We start from the raw sequence: 21764 nt of genomic DNA on the forward strand, positions 1-21764 counted from the left end.
TGAAGCTTATTGACCAACCAGCCCAGCCAAAGTAAGCCCCAGATCCCAGTGAGAGGCCCTGTCTCAAACAACAAAAACAAATTGGATGGGCAGCTCCTGAGGGGCATGCACACTACAATGCACCTTGCACTGGTAAACTGCCACGTGCTATTTCAGCTCACTGAGGAGCTGGCTCTGAAGAGGGGTTTCCCCTCTCTCCCATTTCAGACCCAAGCATGTTTTCTTAAAGTGTTTTCCATGACTCCCTGTCTAGGGATGGACTGGACCCACTAATTCTGTGACAAGGAGGGATGAGAACAGAAAAACAGCCCAAGAGTAAATATACCATGTCCTTGAGAACAGCTGGAAGGTAAATCAAATCCACCAGTTATTACTACTGTTTATCCCATGAGATCCAAATGCCCATGGTGGAAAGAGGAAATGGGAAGTTCAGCCATGGAGAGAAATCTCAAGGGGGAACTCTAGTCGACTGCCTCAACTTCCCCAGCTGATTTCTGCTGGATGTTTTGAGCACCTGACTTGACATGCTACCCTGCCTCCTCTCTCAGTCAACCACTCCCTCTGTCTCTGCAGGATGCTGTGAGTGCCTGATCTGATGTTTTGCTATCTGCTGTTTCCCTCTATCACTTGCCGCTTCTTCTTTTGCTTGCTATACACTACGTAAGCGCACTCATTTGGAAGAGAAAGCACAGTTCTCGCTGACCATTCTCCAGACGGTATAGAACAAGCACTCAGACACAAAAACATGCACACACATTTACACACATACACGTGTACGTACACACGCACACACACACACGCACATGAAAGAGAGAAAGAGGAAAGAAAATCTAGATATATAATCATGGGAAAAATAGTGCAGGAAACTAGGACTCTTTTTTCTTGGGAAAAAAAATAACATCTTAAGTTAGCAGAGGTGCCTTGAAACTATTTTTAATTATGTGACACTGAAGATGGAACTTAAAAAATGATGGCAATTTTCTAGTGACCATTTCGAGGGCTTGGCTTTCATCTCATTATAAGGAAAAAATTCTCACAACAATTAGACCTGTCCAACAATGAAAGGGCCTGCTCACAGAGCCAGGGGCTGAGCTGTCAGCTGCTACTGAAGAGTGAGGGCAGACTGACCTAAAATCCCTTCCAACTCTAAGACATTGAAGAAACTGAATAATTAAAACTTGCCGCATTCATTGTTATGCATAGTGTTTAGTCCCTAAGAACCCTGGAAAACCAAAACAAAACTGAGCTCAGTGAAAAAGGGCTTTTGTACTTGCTCCAATCTGCAGGCTTAATTTCATAAAACTAAGTAACTGGAACTGATGAAAGTCAAAACCAATCTTTCTTTTAGAAAAATAAAAGCATGTCCTGAGGTGTTATCTATAGCTACCATTAAGGAAAAAAAGAAAACTGAAACTGTATCATATAATCAATATTTTAGAACTCTCCAACAAACTACTCTGGCTTTTTAAAAAAAAGATTTACTGTTTTACTTTATGTGTATGAGTGTCTGCCTGCATGTATGTATGTGCATCACACCCATGCCTGGTGCCTGGAGACCAGAAGAGGGCACTGGATCCCTGGGACTGGAGTTACTGACAGCTATGAGCCACCATGTACCGGGAACAGAATCCTCCACTGGCTATTCTTATCAGGAAATAAAAGTTAATATAGTGACCTACCTACACCAGTCCCTGCACTGAAGAGACTGGGCCAGGTGGACTGCCATACATTCCAAGCCAGCCAATGTCTCTAACCCACCTCCCTATCACCTGTGCCAGCACCTGCCGTTCATTCCAAAGCCCACTAGACACCTCCCCCTGGAACTTCCTGAGGGCATGTTCAACGTCCTGTCCTCTTCAAGTCTGGATGGCCCTCCTCCTGTCAATCAGAACTTTTCCCCTAGAGTCACTGAAGTTCAGTCTTCACAGACACTTGGCTCTGTCAGTCATAACAGGTACAGTCATTTCTACTCCCACTTACTCCCATATCCCCCTTTTCCCATGACATTTACTGTAGACCTCAGCTAAGTTACTGCAGCATGATCTCAGCTGTGCTCCCTGTACTACAACCCACCTCATACTTTTCTTTGAAAAATGACAAGCTGGTGGAGAGATAGCCCAGCAGTTAAGAGCACTGGCTGCTATTGCAGAGGACCCAGGTTCAGTTCACAGCACTCACATGGCAGCTCATAACCGTCAGGAACTCCAATTCCAGGGGAGCTGATGTCCTCTGCTGGCCTCCACAGGCACCAGGCATGCACATGGTACATACACATACTTGCAAGCAAAGTACTCATACACATAAAATAAAAATAAATCCTAAGAAAAGAAAGCAGGTACTGAAGAGATGGCTCAGCGGTGAGAGCACTGGCTGCTCTTGCAGAGGACCTATGTTTGGTCCACAGCACCCACATGGCAGCTCACAACCAACCATCCATAACTCCAGTTCCAGGGGATCCAATGCCCTCTTCTGACCTCTACAGGCATTGCACAACACAGGTGCACTTACATACATGCAGGCAATATAATCATACACATAAAATATTTTTTTAAAAAGAAAAGAAAATGACAAGGTATGATGGCACATATCTGCAATCCCAGCATTCTCAAAGCTGAAACAGGAGTGTCACAGCCTTACTTAATAAGACTGTTTAAAAAAAAAAAATGGAGCTGGAGAGATAGTTCAGTGGTTAAGAGCACTGGCTGCTCTTGCAGAGGGACCCAGTTTCAGTTCCCAGCTCCCACATGGCAGCTAACAACTGTCTATAACTCCAGTTCCAGGGTATCTGATGCCCTCTTCTGGCCTCTGTGGGCACTGCATGACATGGGTGCATTTATACACATGCGCACAAAACAATTATCCACATAAAATAAATAAAAGTTTTTTAAAAAGGAATGGGAAAAGAAAAAATGGTAACAATGCTGAAGGTATTTTAAACCCCCTGCCACCATGCCACACTGCCCAAACCCAATCTGGACTTGCACTTTAGCCCCAGGGGCATTAGAGCTTTCTTGCCTATAATGCCCCAAACTCAAGGTTTTGATCACACTATTAATCACCTACTTCTGAAGCACTTGAGAGATAGGAAGGCCATCTAGGAAAGAGAGAGGCCAGCCTAAGCTACAGAGTGAGACCCAATGTTAAAAAAGGAAAGGAAAGAAAAAAGAAAACATACCTCCTCCCAGGCATGACCCTTCTCTGGAACCTCTTCGTTCCCACCTCACCTGCCATCCACGACTCCGATCTTATTATTGGAACATGCTGGTATCACAAGTGTTGGTTGAGATTTAAAGTCTATCCATGTCTACTGATACTGTAAGAGCCTCTTCTCTTTAGTTCCGTTCTAGAAGCTTCCAAGTAGTTTCCAAAGGACAATGCATTCAAAATGTGAATAAGACGTCTATCTCATGTTTTAAAATGATAGCTTGAATGAAGCTGTGCGTAGTAGGTCATATCTGTAATCTATCACTTGGAAAACCAAGACAGAATGGAGAACTAGGAAGGGAAAGAGGTGGAGAGGGAGAGGGAGACAGAGACATGGAGAGAGAGAGGGAAAGAGGAAAGGAGAAAGGAAGAGAGAATACTTAAAACTACTCTCTTTGATAACAGACTAGTATCCAGAATGGAGACCCAGGAAGGGAAGGAGGGGAAGGAGAGGAGGGGAAGGAAGTGGAGAGGAAGGCTGCTTAAAACTACCAACTTTGGCTGGGCATGGTGGTGCATGCCTTTGATCCCAGCACTTGGGAGGCAGAGGCAGGCAGATCTATGTAAGTTTGAGGCCAACTCTACATAGTAAGTTCCAGCCCAGCTGGGGTCACAGGGAGACCCTGTCTCAAAAAGACAAACAAAAACCAAACCAAACCAAAACAAAATACTGTGTTTGATAACGGACTAGTATCCAGAATAAAAAACTGAACAATAAAAAAACAAGTGAACCCATTTTAAAACAGGGGAAACAGACATTCAATAGAAATTTCTCCAATAAAGATAAACAATCAATAAGCACACCAAAAAAAGATGTTCAACATCATTTGTCCTTAAGAAAATGCAAAACAAAACCACAATTAAATATCACTTCACACCACTAGAGGAGCCAAAACTAAATAAAAGTCAGACAAAAATCAAATGTTGGCACTGTGAATTAGAACCTCATTTGTTGCTGGTAAGAATATAAAATGGGGGCCAGCAAAATGGCTCAGCAGGTAAAGGCACCTGTTGCCAAGCTTGAGGACCTGAGTTCAATCCCCTAGACCCTCAGAGTAGAAGGTAAGAACTAACTCCTGTTGGTCATCCTGACCTTTACACATGCACTGTGGCACACACACACTGACATACACAAACATACAGACATACGTACATGCATATACATATATATATGCACATGCACACACAATAAATAACTGTAATTTTAATTTTCTTAAAGAAATATTCAGAACAATCGGGCATGGTGGCATGCACCTGTAATCCCAACAATCAGGAGGCAGAGACAAAAGGATCATGAGTCTCAGACCAGAATCCTACAAGGAAAACTTGTGATTGCCACAGACTAGGAGGAAGCTGAAAGGCAAAGGCACAGGGTCTCTTTCTGAGATTAAAAAACCATAATGTGTGTACTTTTTCTTTGTGGGGCTTCTTTTGTTGCCCCCCTCGTCACTGTTTCTGTTGTTTGTCTCAAGACCAGGTTTTATGCAGCCCACAATGGCCCTGAACTCACAATCCTCTTGCTTCAGTGTCTCACGTGCTGAGGTTACAGCGTACACACCATGGTCAAATGATTTGTGTGGGCAGTGATTACTGTTTGGTGAACATTAAACTGAGGACTTCATACACATGCTAGGCACGTCTTCGATCACTGAGTTATGGTCCACCCTTTTCTTTATTGAGACAGGGTCTTGCTAAATTATTCACATTGGCTAAGAACTCACCTTGTAGCCCATGCTAGCCTTGAATTCAAAATTCTCCTGCCTTAGCCTTAGAAGAAGTTGGGATTGTAGCCCTGTGCCATTAGGCCTAGTTTCATTTGGGAGGCACACACACGCTGGGCCTCACTAGGGTCCTAGCATACATGTAGATGTCAGAAGTCAGGTTTTGCCTTTCATTTTGTTTTCGGGCAGGGTGTCTCTCGTTTCTGTCACTGTGCTACATACTGCAGGCTAGCCGGTCCACAAGCCTCCAGAAGAGCCTCCCTCTTCCCTGTGGGAGTGCTGGGTTCACAGATACGTGCCAGACATCACATTCTGGTTTTGACATGGGTACCTAGGTTCCAGGGACTGAACTCAGGTCACTGGGCAGGAACAGCAAGCACTTCTATCTGCTGAGCCAGATCCCTGACCTTTAATTTGTACATTTTTAAAGAGCAACTTTTACTGTGTGCAAGTTTTCTCAGGAAAGCTGTTTTATATATTAACAACAGCAACAGAAACGGGTTTCCCTTATAATGAACCCCTAGCCATGCCTCAAAAGTCCCTGGGTTAACCTGACCCTTCTAGTCTGTTCTTCAACCATCTCAACTAGCTCCTCTCCTTCAAAGATCCCTCTGTCAGCTGGGCATGGTGGCGCACGCCTTTAGTCCTAGCATTTGGGAGGCAGAGGCAGGTGGATCTCTGTGAGTTCAAGGCCAGCCTGGTCTACATAGTGAGTTCCAGGCCAACTGTGGCTATAGGGAGACTATGTATCAAAAAGGCCAAATAATAATAATAATGATAATAAAATAATAAAGGTCCCTCTGTCCCAAAATGGCTCCTACTCCACTCAGAGCTCAGCTTAAACATCTCCTCTGAAAGACTTGACTTCGGATATAAGATGTAAGAAGTCCCCTACTTGTCCCCATTTTAATCCTATATCTCCCACCTCCCATAAGGAACATTTGAACTCACTGCCATTAATGAATTTACTAATTTACTACTCATGGGTAAGAGACTATAACTGAAGTTTAATACAACAATAACAAAAAGGGCCAAGGTAGAGAGGTACATGCCTTCAACTCCAGCACTGACACACAGAATGTCTGGCTGTCCAGGGTCATACAGTGAGGCCCTACCTCAAAAAAGGGGGGTAAGGGTACAGAAAGGTGGCTCAGTGGTTAAGAGCACTGGCTGCTCTTGCAAAAGACTGGGATTTGGTTCCCTGAACCGCATGGCAGCTAACAATTGTCTATACTCCAGAAGATTCAACTCCCCTCTTCTGGCTTCTGTGGGCATAACAGGCACAGGTGCACCTACATAGATATAGGCTAAACACTCATACACGTAAAATTTTTTTTTAATTTTTAAAAGGGAAGGGGCAGATATTATTATCTGGACAGAGATCACCAACACCAAATTAGAGGTGCAGGTGGTGTAAAGAAGTTCCAGAAAAGAACCACTTGTAGCTATAACTGTGTGGAAAAGCTTCACAGAACTGAGGAGACTCAAATCTGGCTGATTTGCAGAAAGAGAAGGCATTCCAGGAGAGGAAGAGGGTATCTGAACAATGGCCAACCCACCCTGCCTGTGACCTCAACATTCCACCACACATGTGCCCGAACACAGTGAGACCTACAACTTGAACTCTACAACATAAGCACTCAGGGTCAGAGAACAAGTTTTGCGTGTATGCCTCCCCATGCCTAACGCTGGCACAGAAACTTCTGTCAAATGACTAATGAAGGAACACCAGGCTCCGGAAACAATCCAAAACACATACTGTTATAATAAAAAAAAAAAAAGTTTCTACCTCCTCACAACCACAGATGGCTTCTATTTTAGACCTTTTAGGTCCTTTTTTGGATGGGAGTGGTGCCTCCTTTTTCTTAAGAGTTGTTTTTAAAAATGTTTTAAGGGCAAAACATCAAAACTCGACATACCTATATAGCCTACCTTTTTGTTTTCTACGTCAAGTTCTCACTACATAGCCCAGATGGCCTGGAATTCTCCATCCTCCTGCCTCAGCCTCCTGAGTGCGGGCACTTGAAGTGTGTGCTGCCTTACCCTCCTGACTTGAAAGTGCCTTCAACACACCTGTGGAAAGCTTGGTTGCTATGATTCTCTGCCATCCATTGTGCTTAGGTCAAATGTGCCCCCATACCCAAAGGTTTAAAATTAACTGCCAATGTGACAGTGTTAAAAGATGAGGCCTTTAAAGGTCATCTGATCTCCTTCAAGAATGGGGTTACCACCCCTATTAAAAAAAGTTTCAAGGCTAGGGGTGTAGGGGACAACTTTCAAATTGGGTATGGTGGGAAAGCCTGCAATTCCAGCTCTCAGTGGGAAACTGAGGCAGGAGGTTGGATCACTAGTATAAAGCTAGCCTTGAAGCTACATGCTGAGAGCATGCGCCAAAAAAAATCAAAATAAAGGGCCAGCAAGATAGCTCTGCAGGTAAAGGTGACACACACCTGTAATTCCAGCACTCAAGAGGCCAAGGCAGGAAGATCAAGTTCGTCAGTCTGGGAAACATACTGAGTTGTAGCCACGCAGTCAGGATTACATAGTAAGACCTTGTCTCTAATCCACACCTGTATGAAATAAATTTCTGTTGCTTTAAAGTACAGAATGAAACACATAGAAGTGGAAACAGATTAAGATACACTGTATCACAGTATCATTTCTAGTCAGGCTGGGTGACACCCATCTATGATCCCAGTATTTGAGAGTCTGAGGCAGGAGGATCTAATCTCGCCAAGTTGCAGGTGAGCCTGGGCTATGCTGTAAGACCCTGTCTCAACAAATACAACAAAAAAGCAGTAGAGACAGGAGGATCAGGAATTTGAGACCATACTGGACAGTGTCAGATTATGTCTCATCACGCCCCCCCCCCAAAAAAGAGCAGTACTTCTAACACCCAACAAGCACAGCCCACTAGCTCTTCCAATGTGGGAAGGCAGCATGAGTTCAGTTTAACTCTAGTTGCAAAACCCCAGGTTTAGATGTGAGCTTCTCTGGCTGTCTGACCCAGGCCAAGTTACTCAACTTCTGAGACCATGTATTTATTTTTAAATTATAAAATAAGAACAGCTGCTTTGTAGACAGGTGTGTAGATTAGAACTAACAGGTATACTAGCCAGTCTGGCAGGTGCTGTGCTCACTGGAACTGGATAGGACCAAGTCCCAAGAACTACAAAGTGTCAGATGGGATCCTATAAATGCTGAAAAAAAAAAGTGCTTAGAACACTTTTTTTTACACTTAGAAAAACACTTAGAAAATAGTTAATTTCTAGCTTCTTGGGCAGAACTTGATGAACAGGACTAACTACAATATTTCCAAAGTAAGTACTGGTCTGGCTAAGTAACGGGTGCCTGCTGCCAGACTATTTAACTAATACAAGTGTTCTCAGGGCTTGGAGGTGAGACTGTTAAAATGTAACATCAGCCATCCAATTGGACTTCATGAGACTGTATGAACGAGACCTTTTGTACTGTGTCTGAAAGGCCAAGAAGAATTAAATGTCAATGCAGAGGGATGAGGGTGGCACAGATAACAACCCTAGAAAGTCTCTACTGACTACTTATGTTTAAAAGAAAATTCAATTTGCTAAGGAAAGTCAATGTTTCAATGTCTGACCTATGGGGTGGGGCACATGGAAACTTAACAAGGGAAACATCATGATTTCCAAGCCCACAAATCATCACACGTACAGCAAATATAGACTAGTACAATACAACGCTACTTAATAACTCACTTGGCAAACAGGTAACACAATGAATCTTTATAACTTGTCTATTAGTAACTAAAAGTTTGAACCCCAATTAACCAGTTTCATGATTATTTGCCAGGCTTGAACTTCAGAAAATTCAGTTTCATAGACTAGGATACAATATTTTTTAAAGATATATTTAATTTTAATTATCTGTCTGTGTGTGTCTACATGTATGTACACATGAGAGCAGGTGCCCAGAGAGAGTGGAGATGCTACATCCTCCTGGAACTGGAGTTACATGGTTATGAGTTGCTTGAAATGGGTGCTGGGGAACTGAACACAGGCCCTCTATAAGAGCAGTATGCTCTCTTAACCATTTTGCCATCTCTCCAGCCCATGATAGGCTATTTTTATGTGCATCTTAAAGCACAGGCAATGGGAGCGGGAGGACGTAACATGGAGAAAACCTGTCCTTGCATTGGAGTTCAGCTCAGCTGCAGTGTTTGCTTAATACATGCAAGACACCATAATAACAGAACAACCCTTTGCTTTGACAGTACAGACATTTATAAAGACTAACACAATGCTCTACGAGGTGTGCCCACACACTCTAATGGACAGGAGCTGAGGAGGAAGAGTCCCAGGTATGATGTGGCAACAACCCACCTCTTCACTAGATAGTTGGTATCATCTGTCAAATTCAGTTTAACAATCACCTGTTTCCCAGCAAGGGCCAGTGAGATGGTTCAATGGGTAAAGTGCTTGTCACACAAGTCTACTTACCTGAGTTCAATCCCTGGAACCCACATAAAGTGGAAGGAAGAGAAAAATTCCCAGAAGCTGTTCTCTCTCTCTCTCTCTCTCTCTCTCTCTCTCTCTCTCTCTCTCTCTCTCTCTCTCTCTCTCATAAATATTATTTTCAAATGTTCTCAAACCAGATGGGGAATCCCAATACTCATGAGGATGAGGTTACCGTGGACTATGTTGTCTGTTACAGGCCAGCCGGAGTTTACAGAATGAGACCCTGTCAAAAAGTATTCTCCAGTCCCACCCCCTCATCCGAAACACTGAACACTGATCTTTTCCCCGTGGCCCCAGAGCCAGGCATACACCTCCCGCAACAGCTGCTGCCTCCTCCTCTCTTCATTTGCCTGCTGCTTGCAATATTGAGCAGCTCCTTCAGAGAACAAGCCTTGATTCACCGCTTTTCATCTCACAAGCCAGCACTGCCTGGCACTTAAACACTTATAGCAAGACACACCACAGCATTCACTGCTGTGTGCTTTGTGTACTAGAAGAGTATAAATAATCTCAGTTCCCACTAACAGACTAGTTAAATAGGCCAGTCTCAAAGTGTGAGGATCCTGTGTCTTCCAACACTGTAACACAGATTAACAGAGCCAAAGACAATCTCACTTTCTTCAATCAAGCCAGACATTAAAGAGATTGAAAGCCTGGTATGGAAGCTGGGCATAGTGGCCACACCTATAATTCCCAGCACTCAGGAGACAGAGGCAGGAGGATCAGAAGTTCAAAGTCATCCTCAGCAATGTGGCCAAGTTCAAGGCCAACCTGGGTTATATGAAATCCTGTCTTAAAACAACAAAAACACAACTTTCTTCTCTAGTTTTTGCCCTTACTGTTTAAAAACTGTTTTGAGGGCTGGGTATAGTGGTGCCTGCCTTTAACCCCAGCACTTGGGAGGCAGAGGCAGAGGCAGGTAGATCTCTGAAATCCAAGCCAGCCTTGTCTATATAACAAGTTCCAGGCCACCTGGGGCTACAGGGAGACTCTGCTCAAAAACAAACAACAAAAAATAAAAATTGTTTTGAGCCCAGTAGATTTATTCCTTGGAAACTATTTCAAGAAAGAAACTATATTTGTCCAATAATTTATATACAATCATGGGCTAGAGAGATGGCTCAGTGGTTAAGAGCACTGACTGGGCTCAATTCCCAGCACCCATATGGCCATTAACAACTATCTGTAACTCTAGTTCCAGGAGATCTGATGCCCTCTTCTGACCTCTGCGGGCACTGAACAAAACGGGTACACTTACACACATACAGGCAATATACTCATACACATAAAATTAAAAAACATTTCTTAATTATATACAATCCTGTTCTCACTCTATACTCTTAGGCTGGTCTCAAATTCGTGACCCTCTGACTCCTTATGGGAACACTTTGTTTGTAGGCTGGTGGGGTTTTTCAGACAGGATCTTACTCTGGCCCAGCCTGGCCTCAATTAGCATCCACCCTTTTGCCTCGTCCTCCCCACACTGCAACTATACGCATGAGCCACCACACCTAGCTACTAAGAACATTCTTTGTCTTTTAAGATTTATTAATTTTTAAATGTTTATGTGTATGTGTGAGTGTTTGCCTGCATGTATATGTGCACCGTGTGCGTGTCTGGAGGCCACAAGAGGGCATCAGATTCTCTGGAACTAGAATTATGGATGGCTGTGAGCTGCCATGTGGGGGCAAGAAACCAAACTCAGCAGTTAAGAGCGCTGACTGCTCTTCCAGAGGACCCAGGTTTGGTTCCCAGCACCCACATGGTAGCTCACAACCATCTGTACCTCCAGTTCCAGAAGACTGCCGCCCTCCTCTTGCCTATATGGGCACTGTATGCATGGGGTGCACTTAATAAAGGCAAAATACTCCTATACATAAAATAAAAATACATCTTTTAAAAATGTTTAAAGAATCTTAAAACAAAATTAAAAGCCAGACAGGGTAGTAGTTGCCTGTAATCCCAGCACTTGGGAGATAGAGACAGGAGGATCACAAGTTCAAAAATACACTAGTCTACGTAGCAAGTTCCAGGCCAAACAGGGCACAGTCTTGTCTTAGGAAAAAAAAATTAAAATCATGCTACATGCCTTTAATCCCAGCACTCAGGAGGCAGAGGCAGGCAAATCTCTGAATTCAAGACTAGCCTGGTCTACGCAGAGAGTTCCAGGCCAGCCAGGACTACATAGTCAGACTCTGTCTCAAAAAAAAATAATAATAATAATCAAAATACATATACATAAAAGTCAGCCTAGGGGTGTGCTCAATGATAGACTACTTACCAAACCTAGAGTCACTTTACCACATGGGGAGAGGGACACAATTCCCTTTTATAAGGGAATTCATTTACATCATTGTCTCATTTAAAGCCCTTCAATGGTTTCCTGAAGTCCTTAGAATAAACTATCTACCATGATCCTCAAGACTTCCTGACTGACACCTGCTCACCACTCTGGTATGACTCCCATCTCCTTTCTTCTTCTCCTCAGGTTATGTCTGCTGTCACGGGAGCGCCTTCATGCTCTTCCTTTCCCTCCCCAGAATATTCTACTCCTAATCCACTGCAAACTCATTCATTCTTTATGGTGTGAACTAAGGAGCATTTGCCTCCTTCCCAATCCCTCAGCCTAGGACAGCCACCAGAGGCCTCCTGCTACTCCTTGCTACTTCCTTTTCCCTAGTAACATAAACCTCACACTAACAGCATCCTATTGATCTCACAGGTACTTACTTACCTTCTTTGTGGACTCTCAACTCTTATGAACAAAGGAATATATGAGTAGGTATTAAAAAAAATACCTGCAAAGCTGGGTGTAGTGACACTCGCCTTTTTGTTAATTGATTTTTACTTTATGTATATGAGTGTTATGTAAGTACAACAGTCCATGTCATGCAGTACCTGCCGAAGACAGAAGAGGGCATCGGGTCCCCTGGAACTGGAGTTAAGAACAGTTAGTCGTTAACTGCCATGTGGGTGCTGGGTTACAAACCCAGGTCCTTCTGCAAGAACAGTCAATGCTCTTAACTGCTGAGCCATCTCTCCAGCCTGGCATTCATCTTTCATTCCAGAACTCAGGAAGCAAAAAAAGAGTAGGAAACTATATATGTCTTTCACAATCCATAACAGGGGAGGAATATACAAACTAAGAGATAAGAAAAACAATTACTTCTGTTAACATTTTCAAGCATCATGGAGACAAGGTAATTTTTCCTTCTTCTGTTTCTTCTACCTTTTCTTTTTCTACATGGCATGCTTTAGATCAGAAAAAGCTACTAATTTTTTTAAAAACCACTATGTAAAGCTAAGGAAGACAATGTTAAGACACAAATAGTGTTCTCTAAATCATAAGAAACCCCTCAAAAAACTAGAAGAGAAATGATGCAGACCTAGGCTCAAGTTCTGTTGTTATTTGTCTTTGTTTTAGAGATAGGGTCTATGTAGCTCAGGCTTGCCCAGAACTCCTTATTGCCAAGGATGGCCTTGAACTCCTGACCCTCCAAGTGCTGGGACTGTGTGGGCTAACACTGGCTGTTTGTGTGACACTAGAGATCAAACCAAGGGCTTTCTTGCATGCTAGGCAAGCACTCAGCCAATTGAGCTAGATTCCTAGACCCTCAAGAGACGTCTTAAAACCAGTCAGACCCTTAATTTACTTGGGTTTCATCCTGAGTCTCCCCAGGCTAGGAGGCAAAGTGTAGCATTCTCTAAAAATCCTGGAATGAACAAGACACTGGATGACTCATGAAAGGTTAACCATTTAAAGTTAATTTCAATGAAGTGTTGAACTCTGACTCAAGTCTCCAAATCCCTCTATCCTCCAATTCTCAGAAAATTTCACCCTTACATAAGTTGCACATTTATACTTAATGAGTACCCAAAAGCCTGAGCCCTTTGAACGAGGTCATCTTTTCAGAGAGAATCAGCCCATAGCCTCATTTGAGATGTGAGTTCCATCTGCAAAATTCCAGTGTGAGCTGTAGTTAATATTAATTAAGAGCAGAAACAGGTTTGTTCTTGAACATCTTTTCTTTCGGTGGAACCCCAGATGCTTCCCAAATGGAACTCTGCCAATTTTCCCGCACTTGAGTGAGATATTAGATCCAACAGAGATAGAACAATGTGACTTTTCCTAATAACCCTATCTATTTGACCCTTAAAACATGATTTTAATCTTTCAGATAAAACCTAGCAAAGAAAGCTATCACAGAATATCAGGGTTTAGTTTAAGACAGGTTTTCCATATGTAGCCCACATTAATCTGGATCTACCTGCTTCAGCTTTTCATGTGCTAGGATCACAGGCATGTACCACTTCATCCTACAAAATACCAGATTTTTAAAAAGCTGGGGCTGGAGAGATGGCTCAGCGGTTAAGAACATCGGTTGTTCTTGCAGAAGACCAGGGTTTGAATCCCAGCACCCACATGGCAGCTAACAACTGTCTGTAACTCCAGTCGCAGGGGATCTGACAGCCTCTTCTGACCTCTGTGGGCACTGCATGACACAGGTGCACTTACCTACATTCAGGCAATACATGCATACACATAAAATAAAAAATAATAAAAGCTTGATGTGTATAAATGTTTTGCCTACATGTATGTAAGTGCGACATGTGTACTCAGTGCCTGCAGAGCTCAGGAGAGGAGAGGGCTTTGAATCCCTTGGAACTGGAGTTATGGAGTTATTCACCATCATGTGGGTGCTGGGAACTGAACCTGGGTCCTCTGCAAGAGCAACCAGTGCTCTTAATCTGAGTCATCTCTCCAGGCCAGGAGACAAGGTCTCATATACCCCAGGCTGGTCTCAAAATTCATTACACTGTCCTTGAACTTCTGATCTTCCTGCCTCTACCTCCCATGTGCTAAGATTACAGGTATGGGCCACCATACCCAATTTATGTGGTGCTGGGGTTCAAACTTGAGCTTTGTTTATACTAGGCAAACACTCTACCAACTGAGCTATATCCTCAGTCCAAATATCAGACTTTTTGATGGGATACATTCTATGAAATGTCCGTTTTTTATGTACACAGGCAGGAAGGAAAGCTAGCGTTCCTTGTGAGAGATGCAGGGCTCAGCTCCTGGCAATCTATGCCAGTCTTCCTATTTCCTCACGAAGTGTGCTGAAGAAAATACAAGCGAAAGACCTGGGGGTGCATCCTCAAATATGGTATTTTGTAAGCCTCGGTCTGTACTACTTCTGACAACCTAGGAAAAGCCAAGAAAAAAACAACTATCACGAAGCTAATCTCAAATCCTTTGTAAGCACCAACTTACACCATAAATAAAAAGCTAATTAAACAGAATGGACTTGCTGTGTAGGCTTCTGGGAAAAACATGCACAAGATTCATAACTAGTGCCTTTAACACAGGCTCTATGAACCCTTTTAAATGCATTTCATAGTTTGTCAGACCCCGATTTCAGTGTGGGAAGTAAAACATGGCCAAGAAGGTATAAAAATATTAAACTGAGCTGGGCAGCACTTGGTAGGTAGAGGCAGGATATCTGCAGTTCAAGAGGTGAAGTCCAGGCCAGGCATGACGGCACACACCTTTAATTCCAGCACTGGGGAGGCAGAGGCAGGTGGATCTCTGAGAGATCAAGGCCAGCCTGGTCTACATAGTGAGTTCCAGGTCAGTCAGGGCCACATAGTGAGACCCTGTCTCTAAAACAAAATAAAACAAAAAAATAAAATAAAATAAAAAGTAAAATAAAATAATAAATAGTTTAAGACATGACATTATCTTTTACGAACTCTTTTTTTAAAAAATAGTTTATTATTATTTTTCTTTCTTTTTTTTTTTTTTTTTTTTGGTTTTTTTGAAAAAAGGTTTTTTTTTAGCCCCAGCTGTTCTGGAAATCAATTTGTAGAACAGGCTGGCCTTCAACTCACAGAAGTGTGCCTGCCTCTGCCTCCCGAGTGCTGGGACTAAAGGCATGCACCACCACACCTGGCTTTATTCATTATTTTTATTTTATGTGTATTCGTGTATTGCCTGCTTGTAGGTACGTGCACCCGTATCATGCAATGCTCACAGAGGATGATAGAAGAAGCTATCGGATCCTCTGGAACTGGAGTTAGGGACAGTTGTTAGCTCCCATGTGGGTGCTGGGATTCGAACCTGTATCTTCTGCAAGAACAACCGGTGTTTGTAACTGGTGAACCATCTATCCAGCCCAAAGACATGACATTATCTTAAACAACGTTATTATCCCCAACACCTAGAACAGTCTGGCATAGCAGATGCACAGCCAACAAATGAATTAACATTTACTATCCTTCGTTTTAACTGCATTCAACAGCTACAACAGAATCAACAATATACATGCAGAGGAAGGAAAAAGATTCAGTCAGGGCAGGTGAGAAAAGACTTCCTTCCCAGGAGTAGTGAGGGCAGAGTGGCTTTTTCCTACAGGGCAGCTTTTCATCAGACAGTGGCTGCAGGAGGCAAGCTATGTAGTCAAGAGCTTGCCCAAATCCAGGCTGTAGCAGATGGCCTGAGCTACTTTCCAATTCAAATTGCTACCAGGGTTCTATTTCCTGGGGTTCTGTTGTATTTCGTCATCTCCTTTAAACCTTAAACTATAAAAGTGTATATTCAGAAAGGCTGTTGTGCTTCTCCATCAGGAAGTTAGCTGAAAGCAAACAGCAGGAAACAGAAAAATACTGAGGAATGTTTTCTTATTTAGAAGACTGTGGGCCCCTAGGACTCTCACTCAGATCTGGGAGGAAAATGTAGCAGCATTACACGCACCCAAGCCAACAAGCCACTTTCAAAAAATAAACTATGGTCTTTTATTTTTCTTTCTTTGCTTAAGTTTTTTTTGTTGTTGTTGTTGTTCTGTTTTTTTGTTGTTGTTTTTTTTTCTTGTCTTTTTGAAGCAGGGTCTCCCTGTAGCCCCAGCTGTCCTGGAACTCACTATATAGACCAGGCTGGCCTTGAACTCACAGAGATCGGCCTGCCTCTGCCTCCCGAGTGCTGGGACACCACACCCAGAGAAAATTTAAACATTTAAAAATCACATCTTACTACAGGAAGGAACTGTAAAGGAGTGAAGGCATTTAAAAGAACAGAAACTAAGCTTTAGAACAGAGGAATGTTAACTAAAAATTTTTTAATTATTTTATTTATTATTTTTATTTTATGTGTATGAGTGTATTGCCTGCATGTATGCGAGTGCACCCATGTCGTGCAGTGCCGCGGGGGTCAGAAGAGGGCTTCGGAGTCCCCTGGAACTGGAGTTAAGGACGGTTCCTAGCCGCCATGTGGGTGCTGGGAATTGAACCCGGGTCCTCTGCAAGAGCAGTCAATGCTCTTAACCACTGACCCATCTCTCCAGCCCCATTAACTAATATTTTTAAAAATTAGAGCAAAAGAGAAGAGCAAGTAAAAAAATTTCATTTCAAAACTCCTAAGTGGAGAAATAAGCTGTTTCGGATCGCATGTGCTTTAAAAGTGGAAAGGGTGGGGCTGGAGAGATGGTTCAGCGGTTAAGAGCACAGGTCGCTCTAGCAGAGATCCTGGGTTCAGTTCCCAGCAGTCTATAACTCCAGTTTCAGGGGAATCTGACACCTCTTCTGGCCTCTGCGGACATTATACAACACTAGTGCACTTAAATACATACAAGTAAAACATTCCTACACTAAATAAATAAATGTGAGGGCACAATTATTTAGTTCAACAGACAATGCTGCCGAGCGAGCAATCAGAAGTCTTTTGCTCTCATGCGTCATAGCAAGACCAACGGTCTGACAGATGGAGCACTGAGAGCCTACCTTCCCCCTCAACCTAGGGAGCATCAGGGGGGTGTGCATCTCCTTCCTCTAGGCTCACCTGACATCAAGCTACCAGATGGGCACCAGTCCAACTTCCCAATTCCAACAACATGAGGGCTATTAACTACGCGGCAGCGGATGGGATAACTTCAAGATCAAGTGCATGGCGTGAGAGAAGTCAGCCAGCCAGCCCACAACCCCCAATAAAGCCTACTCCCATTTTTTAGTCCACGCCGGAGGTTCAGTGTGAACCTCTTCATGCCAATGGGAACAAGTCCAACTGAGGTGCAAGGGATATTATGAAATGGGCTGGGATACTCTAGCTTTATCTCCCCTAACCATCTTCAGATCCTCGGTACAACCTACACACAAACCCTCAGGCTGCTGTCCCTCAAAACTGTATTCCAAATACTGAAAGAGTAAATAGGAATAAAGGAACTGGGCTGTAGCTCAGGGGTAGTGCTTGCCTAGCATTCACGATGGTCTGGTGGGTGGGTGGGATGAACAGAGAAAAAGAATTAAACTGAGCAAGGTGCACTTGTAATCCCAGCTGAGGCAGGGGCGTCACAAATGCCAGGCTAGGTTGGGGAACCTATCTCAAAATAACATGTAAGGGCTCAGGGTGTGAAGACGACTTGCCACCCTGAGGACTCATCTTCCATTCCCAGGACCCATAGAGTGGAAGAAGAGCTCCTATTCCTGCAGGCTGTGTTCTGACCACCATATACACTCCATGGCGTGACCATAATAAATAAATAAATTTAAAATTTTTACATTTAAGACAGGGTTGGGGTGTAGCTCAGTGGTAAAAGCACTTGCCTAGCCTGTGCAAAGATCTGGATTCAATCCCCAGTGGTGTGGAGGGGGACACACTTGAGGTAACAGTATCCCTAAGAGAACATTAAAAATACAATCTGGCACACGTAGCACTTCTGTCTTAGACTTGGGTATGAGGAGAAGTGTCCTTGAGAAGCCGAATAAAGGCTAGCTTTTAAAACTTGCTACAGAAGTAATGAATAGGCTGCCTAAGCAGTCGCTTCAAGTACTTGCTTTAAAGCTTTCCTCCTGCGTTCCAGCAGTCCTCCACCCACCTGTTCACACTAACCCGAGTTTCTGAAATGCAGATCCAAAGACAAAACCAGATAACCAGCAATAACTACCTTGGGTACAGAGAAGAACGGAAACAATGGGGGACACCCCCCCCCGGACAGTAACACACTTCAGAAGCGAGTAGCTAATTACGCATATCTGCCTAGGGGGAGCGTCCCGCAGCACCTCCGCCCACCTCTGCCGCGGCTCTCTGGCCCTTTTCATGCTTATTCCTTTGGAACTGGGAGCAGCAGGAGAAGAGGGATATGGGAGGAACTTGTCAGACTCGGAGATGAGGCAATCTACATCCTTAAGTCCACCGCACCCGCCGAGGGAAACATTCTCAGAAGCCACTTCCAGGAAGGCTGAATTCAAAATGCAATTTATCAGACTGAGTCTCCTTCTGGTCTCCAGGCGGCCAGGCCCCAGCTGGAGGAGGAGGGAGAGCTGGCGGGGGCTGTTTGACTCGGACCCAGGCAGCGAACTCACAGGCACGCTCCGGGCTGCAGGGGTGCGCGCCGCAGGGTCCCCGCGCGCCGCTGGCCGCGACTCCCACAGGTGTCCCCGGCTCCCGCTGGGGAAGGAGCGGCGCGGCTCGGAGGACCAGGGCAGGGGCGGATGCGGGTGGGACCAAGGGGCTGTGCCTTCCCGGGGCGGCAAAGACAGCCCAGCGCTCGCTCAGCCAGATGCCGAGGGTCCTCGCCCACGCGGGAGCACTCGATGCAGCACCTCCCACCATCCTCCCGGCCAGCCTCGGCCTCCTCCCGGGCGCGGTTAAGCCGCGCGAACGCGGGCGGCTGGCTGCATGCGCCGCGGCACGTACGGGCACACGCGGGCGGGGGCAGGGCGCCGAAGGGACCCGAGCCCGCCAGGCCCCCCGGAGCCTGAGATCGCCCTCTCTCCCGGCCGGACGACCCCACTGGGCTCCGCCCCGGCCCTCGCTCCCCGGCCCCAGCCCCTCACCCGTGTTGGTCTTGAGGTTCTCCCGCAAGAAGTGGCCGCTGGAGAGATGCTGGAGGCCAAAGTTCTCCGCGATCCTCTGGCACACAGTGCCCTTGCCCGAGCCAGGCGGCCCAAGGATGACCGCCCGCAGGAGTTTGGAAGCCATGCCTTGGCGACGACCGGGCAGCCGAACCGCACCCCACGAACTTTGTGTGTAGACCCGGCCTCAGCACCCCTGCACGCGCGCGGGGACTCGCCAGCCGCCCCTACAGGGAAGGAGAGGTTTGAAGACGGCCCCGCCCTCGGCCCCGCCCCTCCGCCTCCACCTCGGCGCGGCTGGACCCCGTGGCGCACCCGGCCCCCCGCCCGGCGAGCTCTGCCTCTGTGGTCAGAGGTAGACCAGGCCCACCCCGGTCTCCCCCTCCATCCCACCCCGCCCCACCCCGGGACTCCCCAGCCCACTACCCGCGCCCGGTCCTGACGAGCCGCTGCGGGGCATCCCTAATGATAAACTGGGCGGGCGTGACCCTCGCCGCCGGGCACTGACCCCCCAGCCGGGTGCCCGCACGTGGGCAGCGCGGGATCCGCTGTCGCATCCCGGGAGTTGCCGCCGCCCGCGCGGACTGGAGCGGCCCACCTTCATTCCTTGCAGCCAAATAAACACGCACCTCCGCTGGAAGGAGCGCGGCGAGACTCCAGCACCGATCCCGCTGGGCGGCGCCGCCTCCGCCCAACCCAGTCCCGGAGCCCCGCCGGCCGCGCGGGACTCGCTCCTTACGTAAGCCTGGAGCTCAGCTCCGCGGCACCACCGCCGCGCCCCCCTCCCCGCCCCCCGGGCAGACGTGCCCCGCGCGACCGGGGCCAGGCTGCGGGGGCGAAGGAAGGTGGAGACAACGCCAGCGAGAGGAACCGCCTGGGGACCCGGTCTGTTGTGCCGGGGACGGAAAAACACAACTTGTTGAGCGCCTACTCTGCGTCAAATTCGATGCTGTGCGATTTCATTATGCAACCTTTCTAGGTACGGATGGAAAAAGGAGGCTTGGAATTAGGACCATTCATTCACTCACTCATTTTTATATTCATCAGTGCTAAGTAAGCATCTTGAAAACCTGGCTGAGTGGCTCACGCCTGTAATCCCATAAGACTGAGGCTGGAGGATCCAGAGTTGAGGGCCAGCCTGGACTAGGCAGTGAGACCCTATGTCAAGGGGGAAAAAAAGGAGTAAACACCTATTAGGGGGCCCAGCACTATACTTGGGATGTAGCTGTGACGAGTGATCAAATTCTGCACCCATAATTACAGCAGCAGCTTTGAACCGTTGACTGACTCCAAAGCCCAGTGCCCAGGGAAAGAGGAGGGGCGTGCCCCTCCCTAGATTATTCCAGGACTTCTGTGGCCTGGATGTGTTACTTCCCAGACTCCTGTTCACCAAGCACAAATAGAGGTTCTCACTTCTTGCCCCTCACATAGGCCAGCACATACGCCCCACTCCTCATTTACTTTTTAAAAAATATTTTATTTTTTTATTTTATGTGTATGAGTGTATTGCCTGCATGTGTGTGAGTGCACCCGTGTCCTGCAATGCCGCGGAGGTCAGAAGAGGGCTGGAGTTAAGGACGGTTCCTACCCGCCTTGTGGGTGCTGGGAATCGAACTAGGGTCCTCTTGCAAGAGCAGTCAGTGCTCTTAACCGCTGAGCCATCTCTCCAGCCCCTACTTTTGTGTTTTGAGGCAGTGTTTTGGGCTGGCCTCTGGTTGGGATTACAGCAGTGGGCCACCAAATCCTGCTGCATGCTCTCTTAATTCTGGTCCCACTTTACCTGAAACCTTCACTTTCCCACCGCAAGTACTGGGATAATCACCTGTACATCTGTCTCTTCCACTTTGTATTTCCCATGCAGTTACTAGAAATACTGCTAAAGTAAAAACCCATTTCTGCCAGGTATGATATAAAACACCTTTAATCCCAACCCCAGAGAAGCACAGGTGGGCAGATCTCTGTGTTTGAGGCCACCCTGATCCAAATAGCAAGTTCCAGACCCTGTCTCAAAAAAATTTTTTTTTCTATTTCTCTTACTTGCCCACTTCGGGATAAGCAAAATCTTGCAGCAATGCCTTCCATATGCCTTTGCATCCCACCTCCCTTCCCCAGGCTGCCTGCCTTTCAGAGTTCAGAATTCTTTGCAGAGCTTAGAGCAACACCTCTCCTAACTCAGAGAGGGTGAGGGATACAGAAGCAGGGATGTTGCTGAGAAGGGCCTCCTCTGGATTCCTGGCTGTTCTGCATCGTGGAGGCAGTGGAGAGAGCCTGACGTGGTCTCCTGCCAACCTGGCTCCTCTCTGGTTGCCTCTCCACACACAGATTTGACAAGATAGCACACTCAGGCCACCAACCCCTGTGCCAACATTTGTTCCATAGCCTCATCTCCTAAAATATCTCAATGTACTATTGACCTTATTCTGCGCTTCCTCAGCCAGCCTGTCACTGAAGAACAGAGAGGGAGGGCTTGGGGGAGTGGGAGGAGGTCTAAAGCTCCCCT

At 46.0% G+C, this 21764-nt stretch overlaps 1 protein-coding gene across 1 annotated transcript in view; it reads right to left on the reverse strand.

Annotated features, from left to right (window-relative positions):
- Ak4 (adenylate kinase 4) overlaps positions 1 to 20011 on the reverse strand; it is a gene marked incomplete in the record, with an annotated part of 82768 nt that extends 62757 nt beyond the window's left edge. Inside the window, 2 exon segments of the mRNA XM_008831062.2 lie at positions 19247 to 19491; positions 19894 to 20011. Coding sequence (XP_008829284.1) covers positions 19247 to 19391 — 145 coding nt within the window.
- Between the last annotated feature and the right edge of the window lie 1753 nt (positions 20012 to 21764).

Source organism: Nannospalax galili, unplaced genomic scaffold (genome assembly GCF_000622305.1).
Source record: "Nannospalax galili isolate Female #2095 unplaced genomic scaffold, S.galili_v1.0 scaffold553, whole genome shotgun sequence".
In the NCBI taxonomy this organism is placed as follows: domain Eukaryota; kingdom Metazoa; phylum Chordata; class Mammalia; order Rodentia; family Spalacidae; genus Nannospalax; species Nannospalax galili.